The sequence below is a fragment of the Hemiscyllium ocellatum genome, chromosome 3, assembly GCF_020745735.1.
Source record: "Hemiscyllium ocellatum isolate sHemOce1 chromosome 3, sHemOce1.pat.X.cur, whole genome shotgun sequence".
Classification (NCBI taxonomy): Eukaryota; Metazoa; Chordata; class Chondrichthyes; order Orectolobiformes; family Hemiscylliidae; genus Hemiscyllium; species Hemiscyllium ocellatum.
Window position 1 is genome coordinate 7,476,383 of NC_083403.1, and position 24,478 is coordinate 7,500,860.

The following is a 24,478-nucleotide window of genomic DNA, read 5'->3' on the forward strand; positions in this document are numbered from 1 at the left end:
ACTTTTCCAATTCAAGGTGAGAGAAGGAAGCGACACTGATGATATAATCAATATCCTGTGGGTGGGGCTGGGAACAAGGAACGTTCCATGTACCTCATAAAGAGACAGGCAAAACTGAAATGCATATGGATTCCCATGGCTATCCCTCTGACCCAAAGAAAACGAGAGGAGTTGGGTGGATGAAGAGAGTCTAGAAGCAGATTAAATTCAGAACAAAAGTTCAATTCCAGTAAATGTGCTGTTGAACAGTGTCGAAGTAGTCGAAGTAATTGCAAAAAGCCCTTAGTTTCTTCTTGGAGTTTAGTGAGAAAAATCAATAAATTTAGTCTGTGTCTGCCTCTCTCAGGGAGAGATGGAGAAAATCATATGTGTGAGCTTGTAGAAATTTGCTGAAAGGAAATGCTTGTGACCTCGTTAATTGAATAAGAAAGTAAGTAAAGACACAAGTGACACTTCCCTAGGATTAATTGTCTGTAAGTGAGATTGCTGGGATGAGAATGTTGAAGTTTTCTTTTTCGGTTTATGACAATTTGGAAAAATATTATCATAGCTTTTTTATAATCTTGTGTCCTTTTGTGGAAAATACATTGACAGCCTCTTATGAGTATGTTCAGTGGATGGTAGCACAGTAACCAAATAATATTTATGGTCTATTAGCCAGGTATCTTTCTCGAATTTGTCTTGTCCAATATTACAGTAAACTAGGATTATAACAATCTCTCGTTGGTTTTTTAAGGCTTTGAAAAAATGAGTCGCCGTGGTGATTCAGGACAAGAAGGTGTCTTACCAAAAGTTAGCAGATCGAGTCTCTTAGATTCATTTGGTGCAGAGAAAAAAACTGGTAAATTCCGCAGGAGCACTGTTGGAATGGTGGCTTTGCAGGAGACCATAAAAGAAAAACAGGTAACCCTTTAATTAATAATCAGCATTTTTAGTGAGCATCCTTGCATCAGAAAAAAATATAGTTCATATGAAAGCTACTCTGGCCCATGCATTTGTCCTGTTTTTCTTTTTTTGAGCTATCCAATTAATTTCTTTCTCCATGGCACTGCATTTTCTTTTCTGTTAGATATCTAACCTATTCTCTATTAAATATGTACCCACTGCTTTTCCAAACAATGCATTCTGAATCAATAGTCATATTAAAAAAAACATGTCCATGTCTGGTTCATTTATTAATTATGTGAACTTGTGTTACTACTCAATGTATCAGAAATAGTATCCCCTCTGTTTCAAAACTATGCTTAGTTTTGAATCCCTCTACCAAATTTCTTCTTAATTTTCTGTGCTTGGACAACAACACCAGATTCTGCAGCTATTCAACATAACCGAAGACTATTATTCCTGACATCATTCTAGTAAATTGTTTCTCCATCCTTGCCAATGCCATGCCATCTTCCGAGATGTGTCGTGCCTGGAAGTAGATGGAATTGCTATAGCTGAAGCCTAACCAGTGTTTTATAAAGACTTGGAGTAGCTTCCTTTTATGCTGTATTCCTCAAGGATTTTTTCCAATTTATTTTATCACCTTCAAATATTAGTGTGTACAAATCCTCAAGGTTTCTTTGTTTCTGCACTCTCTCTAAAGTTTACCATTTTGTTAATGGTATTTTGGTTAATTCTTCCTATCAAAGTGCATTATTTCAAATAGCTCAGCTTTATATTTTATCCGTCTTGTGTCTGCTTACTTTATAGTCTGTGTAACTCCTTCTGAATTAGCTCCTTACTATCCTCCTCATAGTTTACTACATCTTCTAGTTTCATGTCATCCTCCCTCCCTTTTGCCAACCTTACCACTTCTTCCCTCTTCCTGATCTCCCCCTCCACTTACCTGATCTCCCCATTTCCTCCCTCTTTGATCTACCCCCTACCCTTTCTTCCCTTAAATGTCCAGAGAGCAGTATAAGAAGTCTGGTCGGCACGTGACTCCAGACCCACAGACTCTTAACTGACCTCTGGGTAATTAGGGATGGGCAGTAAATGCGGAAAGTAGAAAAGGATAGGGAGGGGAAGCTACTCTTGGTGGTGGGATCTATTTGGAGTTGATGGAAGAGTTTGAGGATGATTCATTAGATGCAGAGACTGTTGGGGTGGTAGGTGAGGACAAGGGAACTCTGTCTTTGTTGCGTTAGTTGGGGGTGGCATGGGTGGGGTGGTGGGGGCAAGGTGGTTTACAGTGGTAGAGCATGGAATGCAGGTGGTGCGGTGGAGGGCTGTCTTGATGGCTGAGGGAGGAAAAGCACATTGTTCAAAATAGGTGGACACCTGGGATGCTCGCGAGTGGACTGTCTCCTTGACTGAGCAGATGCAGTGCCCCTCCCCTGCCTTCCGCAAGGACTGTTCCTTCTGACAGTCCTTGGTTCATGCCACCCCCACCACCCAAGCCCAAGGTTCCTTACCCTGCAACCAGAAAACCTGCTGGTACACTGCTCCCCCTCACTTCCATCCAGGGCCCCAAACACTCCTTCCAGGTGAGACAGAGTTCACCTGTCTCTCTTCCAACCAGTTAATTGCATCAAGTGCTCCCGATGTGGTCTTCTCTACATCGGGAAGACTGAATGTAAACTCGGGTAACAGCTCACAAAGCATCGCAGCGAGGTCTGCAGGGGCTGACTGGACCTCCCAGTCACCACCCATTTCAATTCCCCAACCACTCTCTTTCTGACATGACCATCCTTGGCCTCCTCCATTGCCAAAACAGTCCCAGCTCCTATTGAAGGAACAACACCTTATCTTCTGCCTGGGCACCCTACAGCCCAGAGGACTCAACGCTGAGTTCTCTGATTTCAAATAATCTCCCTTCCCAGCCCCTCCCTTCCTTCCACTGCTCCCTACCACCATCCAGATTCATTCCTCGCATTGACCAACCAGGTCGTATCCTCTACCTGTCTTCACCTATCCCCACTTCACCACCCTGTCTGTGCCTCTCCCTTTATCTGCAGTTCACCCCACAGCCACCCGCAATCCTGAAGAAGGTTTACATTCGAAATGTCGACTTCTGTACCTCCTGATGCTGCATGGCTTGCTGTGTTCTACCAGCCTCCTGCTGTTGTAATCTCCAGCAGTTGTGGTTTTCATTATGGATTATAGCATCTGCATTAATTTGCATTATATATAAACAAGTCTTCTGGAATATCTTTGTTCTTCAATAAGCTGTTTGTTTACCAGTCATTGTTTTGGTGTTTGGTACATTTGTGTTGATAACTAATATCATACCATGGTGGTTGGAATGCACATCATGCTGGCAGTGAATCACATTTAAACGCACTGGTCATAAAACAGTAAGAGTGTGCTGGGCATCAGTAGAAACCATAAAGACGATGAACAGACCTGTCAGGCAGCTGGAAGAAACTGAATTTTTGAAGTCAGTCCAAAATTCATTCTCATGAGTCAGTACTCAGAGGGGGTGAGTAATTGAAAGGGTAGCTATTTTGGAACAATAGTTACTCAGAAAAAACTGTGTTCTGGTTGAATCAGGTTGGAGAAATGGAGCTCCAGGACTGCAGAGTCATTGAATATCCTGCTCAGTGGGAGAAGCCATCAAATGCAAAGGTTGAATCCCACTTTCCTTTGGGTTTACCCTGGATATCAATAACACAAAGCAGTTCTAACAATGGAATATAAAGTCATAGAGTCATACAGTGCAGAAAGGCCCTTTGGCCCATTGAGTCTGCATGAACAATAACTACCACGAAAGGTGCGTTAATCTTGCTTCGCTGAACTTGTCACATATTCCTCAATGTTATGATATTTCAAGTGTTCATCCAAATATTCTTTAAAGGTTGTAAGGTTTCTGGCCTTCACTAACTCCCCAGACAGTGCATTCCATATTCTCACTGTCCTCTGAGTGGAAACGTTTTTTCTCAGGTCCTCTCTGAATTTCCTACCCCTTACCCTAAAATTTGATTTGATTTGATTTATTGTCACATGCATTGATTACAAATATAGAAAAAGTGTTGTTTATTGTCATCATTGTTTGGTGCCATCTTATAATGTAGAAAGCACAAAATTTAAAACCAGAAAATAAAACAAAAATGTTCATCTTACAATCTTCTCTCAATAAAATTAGACAGTCTTCGGAACAGCTGATGCTTTGAGCTCAGCAGTGGGCCCAAATCTGGGTTCTTTCTCTCCGAAGCTTGGAGTCCTTGCTGCTAAATTGACTACAGTGCTGCCATTGGAACAAAGAGTTGCCACTCACCAGTGCCACGTTGCTGCCGCCATGAGTTTATGCTGGGCTGGCCTTGCTGATGCAGCCACCACTGGTGCTGCAGGTTTCTGTGTTGGGACCAAACATGCCGCTGTTGCCGTCTGTGCCATCGGGCATCTGGGCCTGGAGCCTTGGCTCAGCCTGTGAGTCTGGATCAGGGCATCATGCTTGGGACTTGCTCTTTGCTTGCTGGGAAACCTCGGACTGGGGTGGAACCACGTTCACCTCATCCTAGTGTTACTGCCACTGTTGCTGGATGCCTAGTCCTTCATCATTTAGTCGGCCATGCCACTTTCTGGGCCCACGTCGCCATGTCCATCTGCCATACCATGCAGGGCACTCTCTCGCCGATGCCACTGCACCTGAGAAGAAAAGGTAAGAGAAAAGGCATTAAAGAGAAAATAAAAAGCAAAAGGAAAAAGTAAGAAAAAAGGAAAGCAAAACAGACAGAAGTGGATGAGTAGCCTGAACGCAGTTACTCTGCCACAGCCATCTTGAAGAAACTGTGTCCCCTCATTGTTGACCCCTCAACTAAGGGTAACAGCTAATCCCTACTAACCTTATCCATACCCCTAATAACCTTCTGCACAAGGCCGATTAGATAAATGTGAGGTGCTGCATTTTGGAAAGGCAAATTAGGGCAGGACTTTTGGTAACACCCACAGCGGAGAGTTGCTGTAAAAAGACCTCAGAGTGCAGGTTCATATTTCCTTGAAAATGGAGTCCGAGGTAGATAGGATGGTGAAGAAGGCGTTTGGTATGATTTCCTTTATTGGTCAGAGTGTTGAGTATAGGAGTTAGGTCATATTGTGGCTGTATAGGACATTGGTTAGGCCGCATTTGGAATACTGTGTGCAATTCTGATCCCCCTACTATCGGAAGTGTGTTGTGAAACTTCAAAGGGTTCAGAAAAGATTTACAAGGATGTTGCCAGGATTGGAGGGTTTGAACTATAGGGATGGGCTGTGTCTGTTTTCTCCGGAGCATTGGAAGCTGATGGATGACCTTATAGAGGTTTATGAAATCATGAGAGGCATGGATAGGATAAATAGACAAAGTGTCTTCCCTGGGGTGGGGGAGTCCAGAACTAGAAGGTGCGAGGGGAAGGAGACCTAAGGGACAACTTTTTCACGCAGAGGGTGGTGCGTGTATGGAATGAGCTGCCAGAGGAAGTGTGGAGGCTGGTACAACTGCAACATGGTACAACTGCAACATGGATGGGTATATGAATAGGAAGGGTTTGGAGAGATATGGGCCAGGTGCTGGCAAATGGGACTAGATTAATTTGGGATATCTGGTTGGTATGGACCCTTTGGACTGAAGGGTCTGTTTCCGTGTTGTACATCTCTATGACTCATGATTCCCCCCTCAGTCTTCTCTGCTCTGAAGAAAACAATCCAACCGTATCTAGTTTCTCCTGAGCTCAATTGTTCTAACCCTGATGAACCTCCTCTACATCCTCTCTAGTTCTATCCTTGTAGTGAAATGACCAGAACTGCACATGGTATTCCAGCCGGGGCCTAATCAACACTCGTACGTTATCTCCTTGCTCTTATATTCTACGGCATGATGAATTTAAGCAAATGTCCCATAAACTGCCTTAATTAGCCTATTCATGTTCTCTGCTGTCTTCAGGGATCTGTGAATAATTACCCAAGATCCATCTGTTCCTCTGAGCTATCCAGTGACCTACCATTCATTGTACACTCCCTCATGATTTCATCTTTCAAAGTGCACCATCATGCACTTGTCAGGATTAACTATCATCTGTTGCTGCTCAGTTCACCTGACCAACCCATCTACACCTTTCTGTATACTAGACTCTGTCCTAGATTAAAGCATAGTACAGTACAAAAAACTGCACTTACCCACACAATACTTACTATCATAAGTGAACATGTTTATGTGGACTTGTCTGAGGATCAGACCAGATCAGGTGGTCATCCTGCTGTGTCCTAACCTCCAACAGCTAATCAAGCAATCACCTTCGTGAGCTAGTTAACTATTTTGTAAGGCTAGCTGCCTTTATTTGCTTATTTACATTCAAAGAACTTGTGCATTCAAACTGTTCCACCACCCAGTCTCCAGCGCTACTTCGAAACAAACCTAGATTGTTCAATATATCATTTCAGCTACATGACACTGTAATCCTTTGCTATAAATTCTGTGTCTTATGGTCCTGCTTCAAAACCACCTGATGAAGTAGCAGTGCTTTTGAAAGCTAGTGGTTCCAAATAAACTTGTTGGACTATAACCTGGTGTTGTGTGATTTTTAGCTTTGTCCACCCGGTCCAACACTGGCTCCTCCAAATCTGATCTTGATGTTTTACAGAAGAAAACCATTCACACAAGTAACCAACACCCATCTTTTTCTATTTTAAAACACACATTCTAAGAAGGTTATTAACATATATAAATGATGTAATTTTCTTTACACTTTTAGGTAAGGTACAGAGAGGCAAGGGAGAATAGAAGATTGAAGTTTGATGATGCCTATCGATACATTATTGATATTTTGTCTAGAATGCTGGAGATGGAAAAAACAGTTGTAGAAGATTTTATTTTGGATTCCTTGACTGTGAGTAATGCTAATATATGTTTAAATTAGTTAATTTAGCCTTGTTTACCATTTTTCAATGTAATTTCTGGAGCAATAATCTTTGATAGAATAGGACCAGAAACTATGGACTGCAATCAGCAAGCCGGTCAGCACCGTTGGAGACAGAGTTAACATTGCATGTTAATGATCTTTTGCCTGAATGTTTTGATGAAAGGTCCCTGAAAAGGACAACAACAGAAATTGCTGGGAAAAATCTGCAACTCTGGTAGCATCTGTGGAGAAAAAGCAGAGTTGATGTTTCTGGTCCAGTGACCCTTCTTCAAAACTGGTGGTGGTTTTAACTGAGGGTCACCATGCCTCAAGCGAAGACCGAGGTTTAGAAGGCGAGATCTTCATGGTAACCTCAGCCAATGTGGGAATTGAACCCACCCTCTTGGCATCACTTTACATTGCAAACCAATTATCCAACAACTGAGTAAACCAACTTTAAAACATATATTGTGTGTAATTGGTTATAATGGTTTTAAAACAGCAAATGCTGGAAAACTCAACAAAACTGGCAGCATCTTAGGAGAGAGAAACAAATGAACCTTTTGAATCTGATTTGGCTTGTAGAGGTGCTGCCAGACTTGCTTAGTTTCTCTATTTTCTGTTTTATTTCAGATTTCCATAATCTGCATTATTTTATTTTTATTTGAGTAGTCATACTGGTAACTGGGTAAAGGATCTAAACTAATGTTGTGACCAGTGGAGTGGCAGACCAGAGAGTGACAGTAAATCCTCCAACCTTGGTCATTACAACATTTAAAGAAGAAATCCAAATGCCTGGCAATTCACGACCAGAGCTATTAAACTTTGTTTAATTGTTTCTTGATACACAATAACGTAAGCACTGCTAACTTGTAGAGATTGACGTCATCAACTCTGTTCTACTTTTTACTCAGCTAGAGTATTGTGTATAGTTTGCGGAGCCACATTATAGGAAATATGTGACTACATTGGAGACGGTGCAGATGTGATCTGTAAGAATAGTTCCAAGAATGAAAAACTTTAGTTTTGAGGATAGATTTTGGAAGCTGGAATTCTTCTCCTTGGAGGGAAGAAAGCTGAGAGGAGATATGATAAAGGTTTTCTAAGTTGTGAGTGGGCTAGTTAGCGTAGATAGGAAAAAGCTGTTTGTGGTCATAAGAGAAAAAGGAATGAGAGGGCATAGGAAAGATGTGTAAATGAGAGAAAAGGAATGTGACAAACATGTTTTCATGCAGCGAATCATTAAGATATCGAATGCATTGCCTGGAAATGTTGAAGCAGGTTCAATTGAGGCATTCAGCAGGGTATTAAATGATTATTTGGATAGGAATTGTGTATAGGTAAATGGGAAAATTGCAGGAGATTGGCATCAGGTAATTGAACTGGTCTCGGCAAGATGGACTCCTGTGCTGTAACAGTTCTGTGATTTTGTGATACCATTTCCCCTATTCCCAACAACAGGTTGTTCATTCTGTGAGATTAAAAAATGAGGTCTGCAGATGCTGGAGATCACAGCTGCAAATGTGTTGCTGGTCAAAGCACAGCAGGTTAGGCAGCATCTCAGGAATAGAGAATTCGACGTTTCGAGCATAAGCCCTTCATCAGGAATCTGATGAAGGGCTTATGCTCGAAACGTCGAATTCTCTATTCCTGAGATGCTGCCTAACCTGCTGTGCTTTGACCAGCAACACATTTGCATTCTGTGAGATTTTCAAGGTTCATTCATTTGCTCTGGGGCCAATCCAAAAGGTATGTCCCAGCTCCACAAAATTTATTGTACTTCCTCTACATATTCCAACCATTTTTCTAAGGTAGGATTTTAAGTATCCCTCAGTTAGATTTTGGCTACCTGATCTTTCATCTTTTTCTTTATCGAGCTCATAATTGTAGATGCCTCAGCTCTTTGTTCAGATTGCAAGAGGTCCGACTGTTTTTGACTTGTAGAGTTAATTCTGACTGCCTTCTGTGAAGATCACAACTGAAAGAGTAAGAATGTTCCTAACTTCCAAAAAGGCAAATCTTCCAGCTGCTTTTCCCTTACAAAATCCAAGCTGATGAAGCTCCATTTGTCTTCTCTGCAATAACATGACATTAATATTTTCTGTGCTCAAAGTTCAGGCCTTATGGACCATCAGCTTTTAAATGGCTCTTTCAATCCAATGAGATGCATCTTCACCACATTGAAGTTACAACTGCCCTCTGTTCCCAAAATGAACTGTCTGTTTCAATTAGTAAAAGAACACAAATAAATAAGTGAAACAAAAGAATATTCTACTTAAGGTTCCATCCTGAATCACTGTCTCTTTGGAAATCTAGCATGCTTTGTAATCATCAAAGCTTTTCTTTGATTCTGCGACATCTATGAATAATTTGTCATTATTGGAGTTTTAGGACTTACCCAGAATTGTGATTTAAACTTCTTCTGTTGAGACTAATTGACCTGTTGGTTCATTGGATCAAAATTATGGTATGGATTTTTATATTTAATGAGATCTGGTGGTACTGTTAATCAGATGGATGTGAGGGAATGCTTAAACAGTCTGGCTGTTGTGTTGGAGCAAATTATTTTGGAAATTTTTTGATGCACCTACCATTCTGCATTCATGATGTATTCAGATTCTGAAACCCAAAACAGACCATGCTCTATTTGGCTCAGAACAATGTCCTGTAACCTTTGTGCTTGATCACACCATGGGCCAAGCGGGAATTGTTGTGGGTCACTTAGCATTTCTGCACATACAATCTTGTCAACTACCTCTGCTGTGTTCATGTGATCATTTATATAGAGAATGAGCAGGATATGTAAGTGGGAAAGGCCCCTTTTCTGGAACTCAATAACATATATGCTTTCCGTTGTTGTGGTTCTGTTCGCCGAGCTGGAAGTTTTTGCTGCAAACGTTTCGTTCCCTGGCTAGGGAACATCATCAGTGCTATTGGAGCCTCCTGTGAAGCGCTGCTTTGATGTTTCTTCCGGTATTTATAGTGGTTTGTTCTTGCCGCTTCCGGGTGTCAGTTTCAGCTGTAGTAGTTTGTATGTGGGGTCCAGGTTGATGTGTCTGTTGATGGATTTTCTTGCCGTTTCCGGGTGTCAGTTTCAGCTGTAGTGGTTTGTATATGGGGCCCAAGTCTATGTGTCTGTTAATGGAGTTTGTGGATGAATGCCATGCCTCTAGGAATTCCCTGGCTGTTCTCAGACTGGCTTGTCCTATGATGGTAGTGTTTTCCCAGTCAAATTCATGTTCCTGGTTGTCTGAGTGTATGGCTACTAGGGATAGCTGGTCGTGTCGTTTTGTGGCTAGCTGATGTTCATGGATGCGGATTGTTAGCTGTCTTCCTGTTTGTCCTATATAGTGTTTTGTGCAGTCCTTGCAAGCTTTTAGGAAAAAAAGGGACTAGCTTTGTGACACTTCCCCGAAAATTCCAAGACTGACCCTTGGATGCAAAAGTGCCAGAATGGAGGTCAGGTTATTTTTGAACTTGTGTAATAATTCATCAGTCTAAGGAAAGACCTAAGATCCGGTCTAGATATGGGAGTGCGGGCACCTTTGACCACCCTAACATTATTTTCCAATGAATGTAACTCGGTCTTGTCAACTCTTTAGCCCAAGTCAGTCATTTAGGGTGTCTGGAAAATACATTTTCCCTCCTGAGATGTACACCCACCTTGAAAAAATGTTTAAGAACACTGTCCAAGTTCTCCTAATGTTCCTTATTGATCTTCACTGTTGTTAGCATGTAAACTGGATAAATGGCAACATGGGGTAGCCCTTGTAAAATGTTCTCTATTGTCTGCTGAACAAGTGCATAGGCTGATGATACCCCAAATGGCAGTCTTGTCCATTGGTAATGACCCTTATGGGTATTACTTGTGGCGAACATTCGAGAATCCTCATCTAACTGCAATTGCAAGTTGGTATGGTTCATGCCCAGCTTTGTGGAGGAGAGCCTCCTTCCCAGCTTTGTGTGTAAATGTTCATAGAGATGTGATGAATTGGGCATTTATCCAAAAAGAGGCTTACAATTTGTTTAAAATCCCTACTAAGGCAAATTGACCCATCAGGCTTCACAATCCGTAAGGCTGGTGCTGCTCATTCAACAAATTGGATGGATTTGATGTTTCCATTGCTTTCCAGCCTTCTGATTTCTGCCTCTGCTTTTGCCCGTAAGGCAAATGGCATTGGATGGGCTTGCAGAATCATAGAATTGCTTTGTGGTCAACGAGGTAAAAAGGTAAATAAAAAGGTATTCCTGATGAAGGGCTTTTGCCCGAAATGTTGATTTCGCTGCTCGTTGGATGCTGCCTGAACTGCTGTGCTCTTCCAGCACCACTGATCCAGAATCTGATTTCCAGCATCTGCAGTCATTGTTTTTACCTCGTTGATTTTAACCCTACTGCGAATCCTCTTGCAAGGATGCCTGCCTTGAAGAAGTTTTCCTCCTCTCTCTACCAGAATCTCAGGGAGTCCCTCTCCTACTGCAACTCCCAGGTCATTTCCTCTGCCCTGAAGCTACTCTATGCTACTCTCTCCCCACCCCCACCCTCCCCTAGCTTATCTCTCCATGCTTCCGGCTCACTGCCTTTATTCCTGATGAAGGGCTTTTGCCCGAAAGGTCGATTTCGCTGCTCGTTGGATGCTGCCTGAACTGCTGTGATGTGCAAGGCAGCCTTGGCTCCTTTGATGGTCACTAGACCTTCCTGAAAATCTTCCGGGTATTTAATTAGGACTTCACTCAGGCAGCTGTTTTCTAATCGAAAAATGCTGAGTCAATCTAGATGAATCTTTCTTAACCAATTTTGTCCCCTTAAGCTTGGGCTTGAGCCTTTTATGACAGTCAGTGATAACTATAAATCAGCTGCTTCTCATAGACCAGAACTGAAGTTGTACCCTTAATCTGTCAGGTATCCTTGTTTAGGTTCTCAGTCCAGCTGAGGTCTTGCACAAACTTAAGGGTTGGAGTCCTGAGTGAATTTTGTTAAAGGCTGGTTTTGCAATCACTGAAACGGCTGCACCGGTACTGACCTCCATTAGAACAGGATGACCATTTAACCTGGTATTTATTTTGATTGGTTCTGATTTGCCCATTGCTCAGCAATTTAGCCATTCCAAACCAGATGTAGGTGGACTTTCCAGGTTGTGCACTCCTGTGTAGCAGCTTGTCAATTTAGGTTTAGTGGTACTGTTGTGCAGTATCGAGTCCACATACCAGCAGCAAATACAGTGCATTGTCGGCCCAGATCCTGAAGAAAATGTGAACTGGCTGAGCCTTGGCTTTGATTTGGGGTTTTGCTGTGGGCTGACCCACAGTCTCTCTGTTCAGGATATGTCCGGAGTGAAGTGATGCAGTTGCCTTCATTCAGGTGGTGTTTCCAAAGCTCAAAATGACTGGTGAGAGTGCCCACTTCCATTGAAATACTCTGCAACTTGGGGAGGCAATGGCCTAGTGGTATTCTTGCTGGACTGTTAATCCAGAGGCAGGTAATATTCTGTGGACCCATGTTTGAATCCCGACACAGCAAGTGGTGGAATTTGAATTCAATAAGTATCTGGAATTAAGAATTTAATGATGACCATGAATCCATTGTTGATTTTTGGAAAAATCATCTAGTTCACTAAAATTCTTCAGGGAAGGAAACTGCCATCAATACCTGGTCTGATCAACATGTGATTCCAGAACCAGATCAATGTGGTTGACTCTTAACTGCTTTCTGGGCAATTAGGGATAGGCAATGATTGCTAACCTAGCCAGCAAAGCTCTCATCCTATTAAGGAATTAAAAAAAAAACTCATATGCTCCACTTTCCACATTTTCCAATGATAAGATCAGTTGTAGTGCCTGTTAGAAGCTTGGTAGGTGCTTTTGAATGGTTGCACCATTATTCAACAAACCGACCAGTCTGTAAGCACCTCATTCTGCCAGTCATCCTAACCAAGTCAAAAATCCCGATGCAGATTCGCCTGGTTCTTGACTTGCTGAGCAAAACTGATAGTGTTTCCGAATTAGAGTAGGCTTGGAGCAGTAATAGTCCTGAACTAAATCCATCAATTCTTGAAAGGTTTTAGCATTTGATGCCTCGGGGAAAGTTTGCTCAGGAGAATGATTCCTTCATTTTCATCTGCCCCAATGTCATTTTGCCTGGAAAATGTAATACATTCTTTCCATGTACTGGGCCCTGTCTTTGACGGTAGGATTAATGAGTCTAGCTTCCTAAATAGTGGCACGATACCAGAAACGCTTACTCCAACTCAAAGATGACTGTTGTGAGTGAATTTCTTCAGGAGTGTAGTTTTCTCTCATTGCCACTGAAATAACTCCATAAAGTCTGGTATCCGAAACCAAGTCATCCTTTATTTGCATGTTGAGAGTACTTAACACTGATCCTGCTCCCTCAGAGCCAGGCCTTAGACTGAACAAGATGTCTGACACGCCTGTTCTTATCTGTCAGCCCCCAGGACTCTCTGATTGGGGCTGTTAACCTCATCTATTCAGGGAACTCACCTGCCTGACCTCGCTGCAACCACTACAGTGTTCAACAGGAATAGGCAATTGCTTATTGCTTGGAGAGGATAGTCGGTGGTAATAAGCACTTTGTTTCCCTGCACACATTTGATATACATATATAGACAATATGAGCAGAAGTATACCATACAATCCCATGAGCTTGCTTCGCCAATCCATAAGACTTCACTAATTTAATTCCATATTCCTATTTACTCCCAGTAATCCTTGATTCCCTTGCCTAACAAAAATCTATACTTCTGTATCGTAAAAATATGTAATAATTCCATTTCCATTGCTTTCTAAAGCAGAGAGTAGGAAAGTTGCACAAGCTCTGAGAGAAATGAATTCTCATCTTAGTACTGAAAAAGCAACCCCGAATTTTGACATCAGCCACAAGAGGAACCATCCTTTCCATGTCCACTTTGTTAATATCAGTCAGAATTTCACACAATTTAATCAATTCACCTCTTACTCTTCTCAACTCGTTGGAAATAAGCCCAGCCTGCTTAAGCTATCTACATAAAAAAAACAAGTCATTCCAGGTCAATTTGGCAAATCTCCTCTAAACTGCCTGCAACACATTTAAATCTTTCAGGAAATAAGATGGTCAAAACTACACTGTTTATTCAAGATTGTGTCTCACCAACTTTTACCTTTTTGTGACTCTTACCCTTGCACACTTAAATCTTTCTGCACCTCAGATTTCCACAGTTGTTCTTTGATTACGTGATACTTTGCTTTTGTTGTCCTTATTTAAGTTTAAATTCCAATATCCTCCTTTTTGAACTGGATGTAAAATCATTTTGTCATGTTGTGTCTGCTGCTATCTAGGGGTAACTTTACTCTAAGGTTTTGAATTCATCATATTACATTCCACAATATCGAGTAAAGTATAATCTGCTATCTCATCTGTTCCAGAAAATGCTGCTGTCAAAAACTATCTTAGTTGAAGGCATGGTATGAACTCTTGATCCAAGCTACAGCTGATGTCCCTGGCTCCTTCACGTGCAGAAGTGTGTCCAATTGCAGCTCTTGTTAGACTGCATGATGGCTCTGGAGCTGCGGATGGACTCACTTTGGAGCATACGCAATGCTGAGGGGGTCAGGGATAGCACTTTTTGTGAATTGGTCACACCACAGATTAGGATTGCTGAGGGAGAAAGGGAATGCGTGAACAAAAGGCAGAGAAAGAGCTGGAAGGCAATCCCCTGCAATCATCTCTCTCTAAATAGGCATACCGTTTTGGATAATGTTGGGGAAGATGGCTCATCAGGGGAAGGCAGCAGTAGCCAAGTTCATGGCACTGTGGCTGGCTCTGCTGTTCAGAAGGGCAGGAAAAGGAGTGGAAGGGCTATAGTCATAGGGTATTCAATTGTAATGGCAAGAGATAGGCATTTCTATGGTTGAAAATGAGACTCCCACATAGTATGTTGCCTCCCTGGTGCACGGGTCAGGGATGTTTCAGATCGACTGTAGAAAATTCTCAAGGGGGAGGGTGAGCAGCCAGTTGTGGTGGTGCATGTAGGCATGCACCATGACAAATAATGGGATGAGGTCCTACACAAAGAAAATAGGGAATTAGGAACCAAGTTAAAAACTAGGACCTCAGAGGTAGTAATCTCAAGATTGCTACCAATGCTACGTGCTAGTCAGAGTAGGAATGATAGAATATTCAGGATGAATGCATGACTTGAAGTGGGGGAAGTGGGACTACTACAAATTGGATGGTCTACACCTGGGCCAGACTGAAACCAATGTCCTTGGGGGTGCTTTTCCTAATGCTGTTGGGAAGAGTTTAAACTAATGTGGCAGGGAATGGGAACCAAAAAAGGAGGTTAGTGGACAAGAATGAGGTGGTAACTAAAGCTTGTAAGGAACTTGATAATGAAGTCAGCGTGACTACGGGGAAGAGTAGACAAGAAGTGGGGGATGAAGGAGAGGGACTGGTGGTCTGAGGTGCATTTGTTTTAATGTAAGAAGTATAGTAGATAAGGCAAATGAACTTAGGGCTTGGATTAGTACCTGGGACTGTGATGTTATTGCTATTACAGAGACTTGGTTGAGGGAAGGGCATGATTGGCAACTAAATATCCCAGGAAATCAATGTTTCAAGCGGGATAGAAAGGGAGGTAAAAGGGATGGAGGAGTTGCATTACTGGTCAAAGAAGATATCACAGCTGTGCTGAAGGAGGGCACTCTGGAAACCTTGAGCAGTGAGGCAATATGGGCAAAACTCAGAAATAGGAAGGGTGCGGTAACAATGTTGGGATTACACTACAGGCCTCCCAACTCCTAACTGTTAGATAGAGATACAAATATGTAGGGAGATCATAGAAAGATGTAAGAGCAATAGTATGGTGGTCATAGGAGATTTTAATTTTACCAACATTGACTGGGATTCACTCAGTCAAGAGTTGGTGCTTAGTGTTAGATGTTTGGATAGAGCAGAATTTGTAAGGAGCATCCAGGAGGGTTTTCTGGAGAAACATGTAAGTAGTCCAACTTGGGAAGGAGGCATACTGGACCTGGTGTTAGGAAGTGAGCCCAGCCAGGTAGTTGAAGTTTCAGTGAGGGATTACTTTGGAAATAGTGATCACAATTCCATAGGTTTTAGAATATCATGGACAAAGACAAGAGTGGTCTTAAAGGAAGAGTGCTAAATTGGGGGAAGGCCAACTATACCAAAATTTGGCAGGAGTTTGGGCATGTACATAGAACATAGAACAATACAGCACAGAACAGGCCCTTCAGCCCACAATGTTGTGCTGAACATTTGTCCTAGCTTAAGCACCTATCCATGTACCTATCCAATTACCGCTTAAAGGTCACCAATGATTCTGACTCTGCAATTCCCACAGGCAGCGCATTCTATGCCCCCACCACTCTATGGGTAAAGAACCTACCCTTAACATCCCCCCCATACCTTCCACCCTTCACCTTAAATTTATGTCCCCTTGTAACACACTGTTGTACCCGGGGAAAAAGTCTCTGACTGTCTACTCTATCTATTCCCCGATCATCTTATAAACCTCTATCAAGTCACCCCTCATCCTTTGCTGTTCCAATGAGAAAAGGCCTAGCACTCTCAAACTATCCTCGTACGATCTATTCTCTATTCCAGACAATATCCTGGTAAATCTCCTCTGCACCCTCTCCAAAGGTTCCACATCTTTCCTAAAATGAGACGACCAGAACTGCACATAGTACTCCAAATGTGGCCTTATCAAGGTCCTATACAGCTGCAACATCACCTCATGACTCTTGAATTCAATCCCTCTGCTAATGAAGGCTAAAACACCATAGGCCTTCTTACAAGCTCTATCCACCTGAGTGGCAACTTTCAAAGATCTATGAACATAGACCCCAAGATCCCTCTGCTCCTCCACCTTACTAAGAACCCTACTGTTAACCCTGTATTCTGCATTCTTATTTGTCCTTCCAAAATGGACAACCTCATACTTGACAGGGTTGAACTACATCTGCCACTCCTCAGCCCAGCTCTGCATCATATCTAAGTCCCTTTGCAGCCGACAACAGCCCTCCTCACTATCCACAACTCCACCAATCTTCCTATCGTCTGCAAATTTACTGACCCACCCTTCGACTCCCTCTTCCAAGTCATTAATAAAAATTACAATCAGCACAGGACCCAGAACTGATCCCTGCGGAACTCCACTTGTAACTGGGCTCCAGGCTGAATATTTACCATCTACCACCACTCTCTGACTTCGACTGGTTAGCCAGTTCTCTATCCAACTGGCCAAACTTCCCACTATCCCATGCCTCCTGACTTTCCACATAAGCCTACCATGGGGAACCTTATCAAATGCCTTACTAAAATCCATGTACACTACATCCACTACTCTACCCTCATCCATATGCTTGGTCACCTCCTCAAAGAATTCAATAAGACTTGTAAGGAAATACCTACCCCTCACAAATCCATGCTGGCTGTCCCTAATCAAGCAGTGTCTTTCCAGATACTCATAAATCCTATCCCTCAGTACCCTTTCCATTACTTTGCCTACCACTGAAATAAGACTAACAGGCTTGTAATTCCCGGGTTTATCCCTATTCCCTTTTTTGAACAGGGGCACAATATTCGCCACTCTTCAGTCCCATGACACCACTCCCATTGACAGTGAAGATGAAAAGATCATTGCCAACGGTTCTGCAATTTCCTCTCTTACTTCCTACATAATCCTAGGATATATCCCGTCAGGCCCGGGGGACTTGTCTATCCTCAAGTTTTTCAAAATGCCCAACACATCTTCCTTCCTAACAAGTATCTCCTCTAGCTTACCAGTCAGTTTCATACTCTTCTCTTCAACAATACGGTTCCTCTGATTTGTAAATACTGAAGAAAAGTACTCATTCAAGATCTCTCCTCTCTCTTCCGACTCAATATACAGTCTTCCACTACTGTCCTTGATCGGACCTACCCTCATTCTTGTCATTCTCATGTTTCTCACATATGCATAAAAGGCCTTGGGGTTATCCTTGATCCTACCTGACAAAGATTTTTCATGCCCTCTCTTAGCTCCCCTAATCCCTTTCTTCAGTTCCCTCCTGGCTATCCTGTATCCCTCCAACACTCTGTCTGAACCTTGTTTCCTCAACCTTATGTAAGCCTCCTTCTTCCTCCTTACAAGCCATTCAACCTCCCTCGTCAACCAAGGTTCCCTCACACGACCATCTCTTTCCTGCCTGACAGGTACATACATATCAAGGACACGTCGTATCTGTTCCTTGAAAAAGTTCCACATTTCAACAACATCCTTCCCTGACAGCCTATGCTCCCAATTTATGCTCCTCAGATCCTGTCTTGCAGCATCGTATTTACCCTTCCCCCAATTGTAAAACCTGCCCTGTTGCACGCACCTATCTCTCTCCATAACCAAGGTGAAAGTCACAGAATTGTGGTCACCATCACCTAAATGCTCACCCACTAACAAGCCCATCACTTGTCCTGGTTCATTACCAAGTACCAAATCCAAAATGGCCTCCCCTCTGCTCCCAATGTAGATTGGGAACAATTGTTTGAAGGGAAATCCACATTCGATGTGTGGGAGGCTTTTAAATAGAATTTGATTAGAGTTGAGGAGAGATATGTTCCTGTGAAAATAAGGGATAGAAATGGCAAGATTAGGGAACCACGGATGACAGGTGAAATTGTGAAATGAGCAAAGAGGAAAAAGATAAGTACATAAGGTCTTGGCGACTGAAGACAGTTGAAGCTTTGGAAGAATATCGGGAATGTAGGACCAATCGAGGTGGCATGGTGGTTAACACTGTTGCCTCACAGCACCAGGGACCCGGGTTCGATTCTTGCCTGAGGTCTGTGTGGAGTTTGCATGTTCTCCTCATGTCTGCGTGGGTTTCCTCTTGATGCTTCAGTTTCCTCTCTCAGTCCAAAAGTGTGCAGGTCAGGTGAATTGGTCATGCCAAATTGCGCATAGTGTTAGGTGCATTAGTCAGTGGGAAATGGGTTTGGGTGCGCTACTCTTCAGAGGGTTGGAGTGGACTTGTTGGGCCGAAGGGTCTGTGTCCACACTGTAGAGAATCTAATCTAATCTAATCTGAAATGAGGAATTAAGAGGTCTGAAAAGGGTCATGTGATCTCTTTAGTGAGGAGGGTTAAGGAAAACCCCAAAGACTTCTCATACACAAGGAGTAAGAGGATAAGTAGAGAAGGAGCTGGCCCATTCAACAACAAAGGAGGAAAGATATGCGTGGAACCAGAGAAAATGGGTGAGATTCTTAATAAGTACTTTGCTTTGGCATTCACTGAGGAGATGGACATGGCGGAGGTTGAGATTAGGGATAGATCTTTGATTACTCCAGGTCAAGTTGGCATAAGGAGGGAGGAAGTGTTGTGTATTCTAAAAGACATTAAGATGGACAAGTCCCGGGTCTAGATGGGATCTATCCCAGGTTACTGAGGGAAGGAAATAACTGGGGCTTTAACAGATATCTTTGCAGCATCCTTGAAAACGGGGGAGGTCCTGGAGGACTGGAGAATTGCTAATGTTGTCCCCTTGTTTAAGAAGAGTAGCAGGGATAATCCAGGTAATTACACACTTGTGAACCTGATGTCAGTGATAGAGATGTTACTGGAGAAGATACTTACGGATAAGATATATACCCATTTGGAAGGAAATGGGCTTTCCAGTGATAGGCAACATGGTTTTGTGCAGGGAAGGTCATGTTTTACAAACCTAATAGAATTCTTTGAAGAGGTGACAAAGTTGATTGATGGGGGAAGGGATGTAGATGTCATAGTAAGGCGTTTGATAAGGTTCCCCACGGTAAGCTGATGAAGAAGGTGAAGTCACATGGGGTCCAGGGTGTTCTAACTGGATGGATAGAGAACTGGTTGGGCAACAGGAGACAGTGTAGTAGTGGAAGGGAGCTTCTCAAAATGGAGACCTTTAACCAGTGGTGTCCCACAGGGATTCGCGCTGGGATCACTGTTGTTTATACATAAATGATTTGGAGGAAGGTGTAGGTTGCCTAAATTAGCAAGTTTCAGCTGTCACTAAGATTGGTGGGGTAGCAGGCAGTGAAGAGGACTGTTAGAGAATACAGCAGAATATAGATAGTTTGGAGGGTTGGGCAGAGAAGTGGCAGATGGAGTTCATAGAACATAGAAGGATACAGCGCAGTACAGGCCCTTCGGCCCTCGATGTTGCGCCGACCGAATCCTACCTAACCTATACTAGCCCAATAACTTCCAAATGCCTATCCAATGCCCGCTTAAATGACCATAAAGAAGGAGAGTTCACCACTGATACGGGCAGGGCATTCCATGAACTCACAACCCGCTGTGTGAAGAATCTACCCCTAACATCTGTCCTATACCTACCACCCCTTAATTTAAAGCTATGTCCCCTAGTAACACCTGACTCCATAGCGGTAAAAGGTTCTTAGTATCTACCCTATCTAAACCCCTAATCATCTTATACACTTCTATCAGATCTCCCCTAAACCTTCTCTTCTCCAATGAGAACAGCCCCAAGTGCCTCAGCCTTTCCTCATAAGATTTTCCTACCATTCCAGGCAACATCCTGGTAAACCTCCTCTGCACTCGTTCTAAAGCTTCCACATCCTTCCTATAGTATGGCGACCAAAACTGCACACAATACTCCAGATGAGGCCGCACCAGAGTCTTATACAACTGCAACATGACCTCAGGACTCCGGAACTCAATTCCTCTGCCAATAAAGCCCAGTACACCATATGCCTTCCTCACAGCACTATTTACCTGGGTGGCAACTTTCAGAGATCTGTGTACATGGACACCAAGATCCCTCTGCTCATCCACACTACCAAGTAGCCTACCATTAGCCCAGTAATCCATCATCTTGTTATTCCTACCAAAGTGAACGACTTCGCACTTAGCTACATTGAATTCCATTTGCCACATTTCCGTCCAGCTCTGCAACTTATCTATATCCCGCTGTAACCTACCACTTCCTTCCTCACTATCCACAACTCCACCGACTTTTGTGTCATCCGCAAACTTGCTTACCCAGCTTTCAAGTCCTTCCTCTAGATCATTTATAAAGATAACAAAAAGCAATGGTCCCAAAACAGATCCTTGTGGTACACCGCTAGTAACTGCGCTCCAAGATGAACAATCCGGACAAATGCAAGGTGATGCATTTTGGAGGGATGCCGTTACAGAGCAAACTATACAGTAAATGGAAAGGTCCTGGCGAAAATTGATGTACAGAGAGATCTGGGTGTTTGGGTCCATTGTTCCCCAAAGGTGGCAAATGCCGGTCAGTAGAGTGATCAAGAAGGCATACAACATGCTTTCCTTCATCGGATGGAGTATTGAGTACATGAGTTGGCAGGTCATGTTATAATTGTATAAGACTTTGGTCCGGCTACATTTGGAATACTGCGTACAGTTCTGGTCGCCACATTACCAAAAGGATGTGACAGGGTAGATAGCAAGAAACTTTTTCCCAGAGTGGAACATAGAACAATACAGCACAGAACAGGCCCTTCAGCCCACGATGTTGTGCCGAACATTTGTTCTAGCTTAAGCACCTATCCACGTACCACCTATCCAATTGCCGCTTAAAGGTCACCAATGATTCTGACTCTGCCAGTCCAACAGGCAGCGCATTCCATGCCCTCACCACTGTCTGGGTAAAGAACCTACCCCTGACATCCCCCCTATACCTTCCACCCTTCACCTTAAATTTATGTCCCCTTGGATTCAATCATGAGGGGTCATGAGTTCAAAGTGAGAGGGGAAAATTTTAGTGGAGAATTTTGTGGAAAGTTCATCACACAGAGGGTGGTGGGTGCCTGAAATATGTTGCCAGCGGAGGTGATAGGGGCGGAAACAATAGCATCATCTAGACAGATACATGAATGGGTAGGGAGCAAAGGGATACAGATCCTTAGAAAATAGGCAGCAGATTTAGATAGAGGATATGGATCAGCACAGCTTTGGAGGGCTGAAGGGCCTGTTCCTGAGTTGTAATGTTCTTTGTTCTTTGTTCTATTGACAATCTGATTTTCCAGTTTATATGAAGATTAAAGTTATCCATAATTTTTGATGTCCCTATACTGTGAGCCCCAGTACCACTTCTTGTACTGATTATCCGATATTGTTGTTTCTGTTACGGAATCTGTAGCAGAAGTGACTTCTTTCTCTTACTATTCCTCATTCCACTCAAATGGGTTGAGCTAAATACATCACTAAGTATTGTAGCAAAGCCATCCTTAATGATATGCCCTCCTGCCATGTAAGGTTCAGAGTCAATGTGGAGGACTTCCAGGAGTTAGCTCCCCTGACTGGATACCATGGAGCTGCCACGTGTTTTGCAGAAGTCTTTATTTTTATTGAAACAAATGTTCTGTTTATTTTTGTAGTTTTAGTGATTGAGCCTGTTTTTGTGGCAGAGAAATGGAAGCATGAGGGTGATGTTGTAGGTGACTGACTTGGTGGATTGAACAGATGGATTCTTGCTAAGCTGCAGTTGTCAGGGAACTAGGGTTAGTCAGAGGGTCAGGAGCTGTTGGGTGTCAGGGTTATTAGATGGTTAGTCAGAGAGTAAAAGGATCGTCAGGAAGTCAGAGGGACAGTTAGGCTATCAGGGATAATACTTGCTGTGCCAGTGGAGATAATCATTTGTTCAGAGAGATTGTCAGATGTTTCAGGAATTTATGTGCAACAAGGTTGTCAATGGGGTCGATGGTAGGTGACTACATAGACTGTGAATGACTGAAATGTCAGTTTGGGAGTTGTCCATTAGCAAGATTAGTTGTCTAATATTTCCTGGCCAAATATTCAGGTAAATTTACTGACTTTAGTTTCTGACTCTCTTTCAAAGTTGAAGATTTTCAAGGAGAGATCATGCGATTGGTGAAATTGCTTAATAAAATTCTCAGACAATTCACATGTAAGTCATTGCAATTAGGACTTTCACACAGCCCTAATGTGTATCTCTGGTTGTACGGCCAGATTCCAACAATTCAGAGATATGAAACTTGGGGCCATTGTAATGCTTTCTAAGTTCACTGTCAAGAAAATCTGTGTCAATTTCATTTTTGTTTGTTTGATGTTATGAAGAACTTATTGAACCATAGCAATTAAATCTACTTAAATGAAACACAAGTTGAGATGAAAAACATGTTTTCATTTTTTTTTTGACAGTTTCAACCATTTGATGATTTCTTCTCCAAAGGAGGTACCAAATCTATAGTGTTTTTTTATCAAGAAGCTGAACCACCAATAATCGGTAAATATTATTAATATGTGTGACTAAAGCACAATTGATTTATGAGTGCATTCTCCTGAACATGCATACAATCTTAAAACTGAAGCTATGTAACTGTATAATTTTAAAATCAAATCAGATTTTATTCAATGACGATATACACTTTTTGAGATTTTAAGTTTTGACCACCTGGTTGATAGTTTATTTCTATAAATCCATGGCTAGTTTATACCATAATGAAAACAGACGGTATAGTAAATGCTTGGTGGGTCCACTTATTTCGGTTCAGCTAGAGGGCATTAACTGGGATTGTGTTTTCATGTATAGGCCACTTAAAGTGGCCATTGTGTGTTGGATTCTGAGTTTGTAATTAATAAATAATAAAAGCTTATGTCAGGATTTTGTGACTCCAAAATGGAGTACTTAGCGAGATTTGAAAAGATTTATAGCTCAGGTTGAGGTTCTGGATGTAGATTTGCTGGCTGAGCTAGAAGGTTAATTTCCAAACGTTTCATCACCCTACTAGGTAACATCTTCAGTGGACCTCCAGACGAAGCACTGTTGATGATTCCTGCTTTCTATTTATATGTTTGGGTTTCTTTGGATTGATTATGTCATTTCCTGTGATGACATCATTTCCCATGGTGATGCAATTTCCTGTTCTTTTTCTCAGGAGGTGGTAGATAGGGTCCAACTCAATGTGTTTGTTGATAGAGTTCCAGTTGAAATGCCGTGCTTCTAGGAATTCTCGTGCATGTCTCTGGTTTGTCCTAGAACGGTTGTGTCTTCCTAGTTGAAGTGGTGTGCATCTTCATCTCTATGTAAGGATACTAATGAGAGAGATTATGTCATTTTGTGGTTAGTTGATGTCCATGTATTCTGGTGGCTAGCTTTCTGCCTGTTTGTCCAATATCATTTAAAACCAGTAAAAAGGCCAGAGACCACAATTTTAGCAGCCCCTTTGAACACAAAGGACGCATAGCTTTCGAGCCTTAACTGTGTTTCCACAGCAGTGATAGAATTGCAGCTGTTGTCATTTTCGCATGCTCCAGCCCTGGAGTGAAGCATTCTTCTTTCTTCCCCTTCAGTGCTAGTTGGAGTCTGAGGGACAGTAGGTGGTGTGCCAGTGTGATAACCTTTGCTTCAGAGGGTAGTTGGTAGTAGCTTGGCTTCTGTTCCTCTTCAATATTACCACATTAGATCTAACTGCATACTGTGGATAAGCTTTGACAAAGGGTCAGTTAGACTCGAAACATCAGCTCTTTTCTCTCCTTACAGATGCTGTCAGACCTGCTGAGATTTTCCAGCATTTTCTCTTTTGGTCTATGGATAAGCAATTTTCATTGTGGGGTTTATGACTCTGACCTTTCGTTCTACGTGTAATTAAGCTAATTCTACACCTGTATGCTCATCGCAAACTATCTTCATTCTCACTTG

The 24,478-nt window shown here is 42.5% G+C and overlaps 1 protein-coding gene across 1 annotated transcript in view; it reads left to right on the top strand.

The window, feature by feature from the left end:
* The first annotated feature begins 747 nt into the window (after positions 1-747).
* Positions 748-24,478, top strand: part of LOC132834281 (dynein axonemal heavy chain 8-like) — a 1,170,382-nt gene continuing 1,146,651 nt past the window's right edge. Inside the window, exons 1-3 of the mRNA XM_060853001.1 lie at positions 748-903; positions 6,654-6,788; positions 22,978-23,062. Coding sequence (XP_060708984.1) covers positions 748-903; positions 6,654-6,788; positions 22,978-23,062 — 376 coding nt within the window. The remainder of the gene's footprint in view (positions 904-6,653; positions 6,789-22,977; positions 23,063-24,478) is intronic.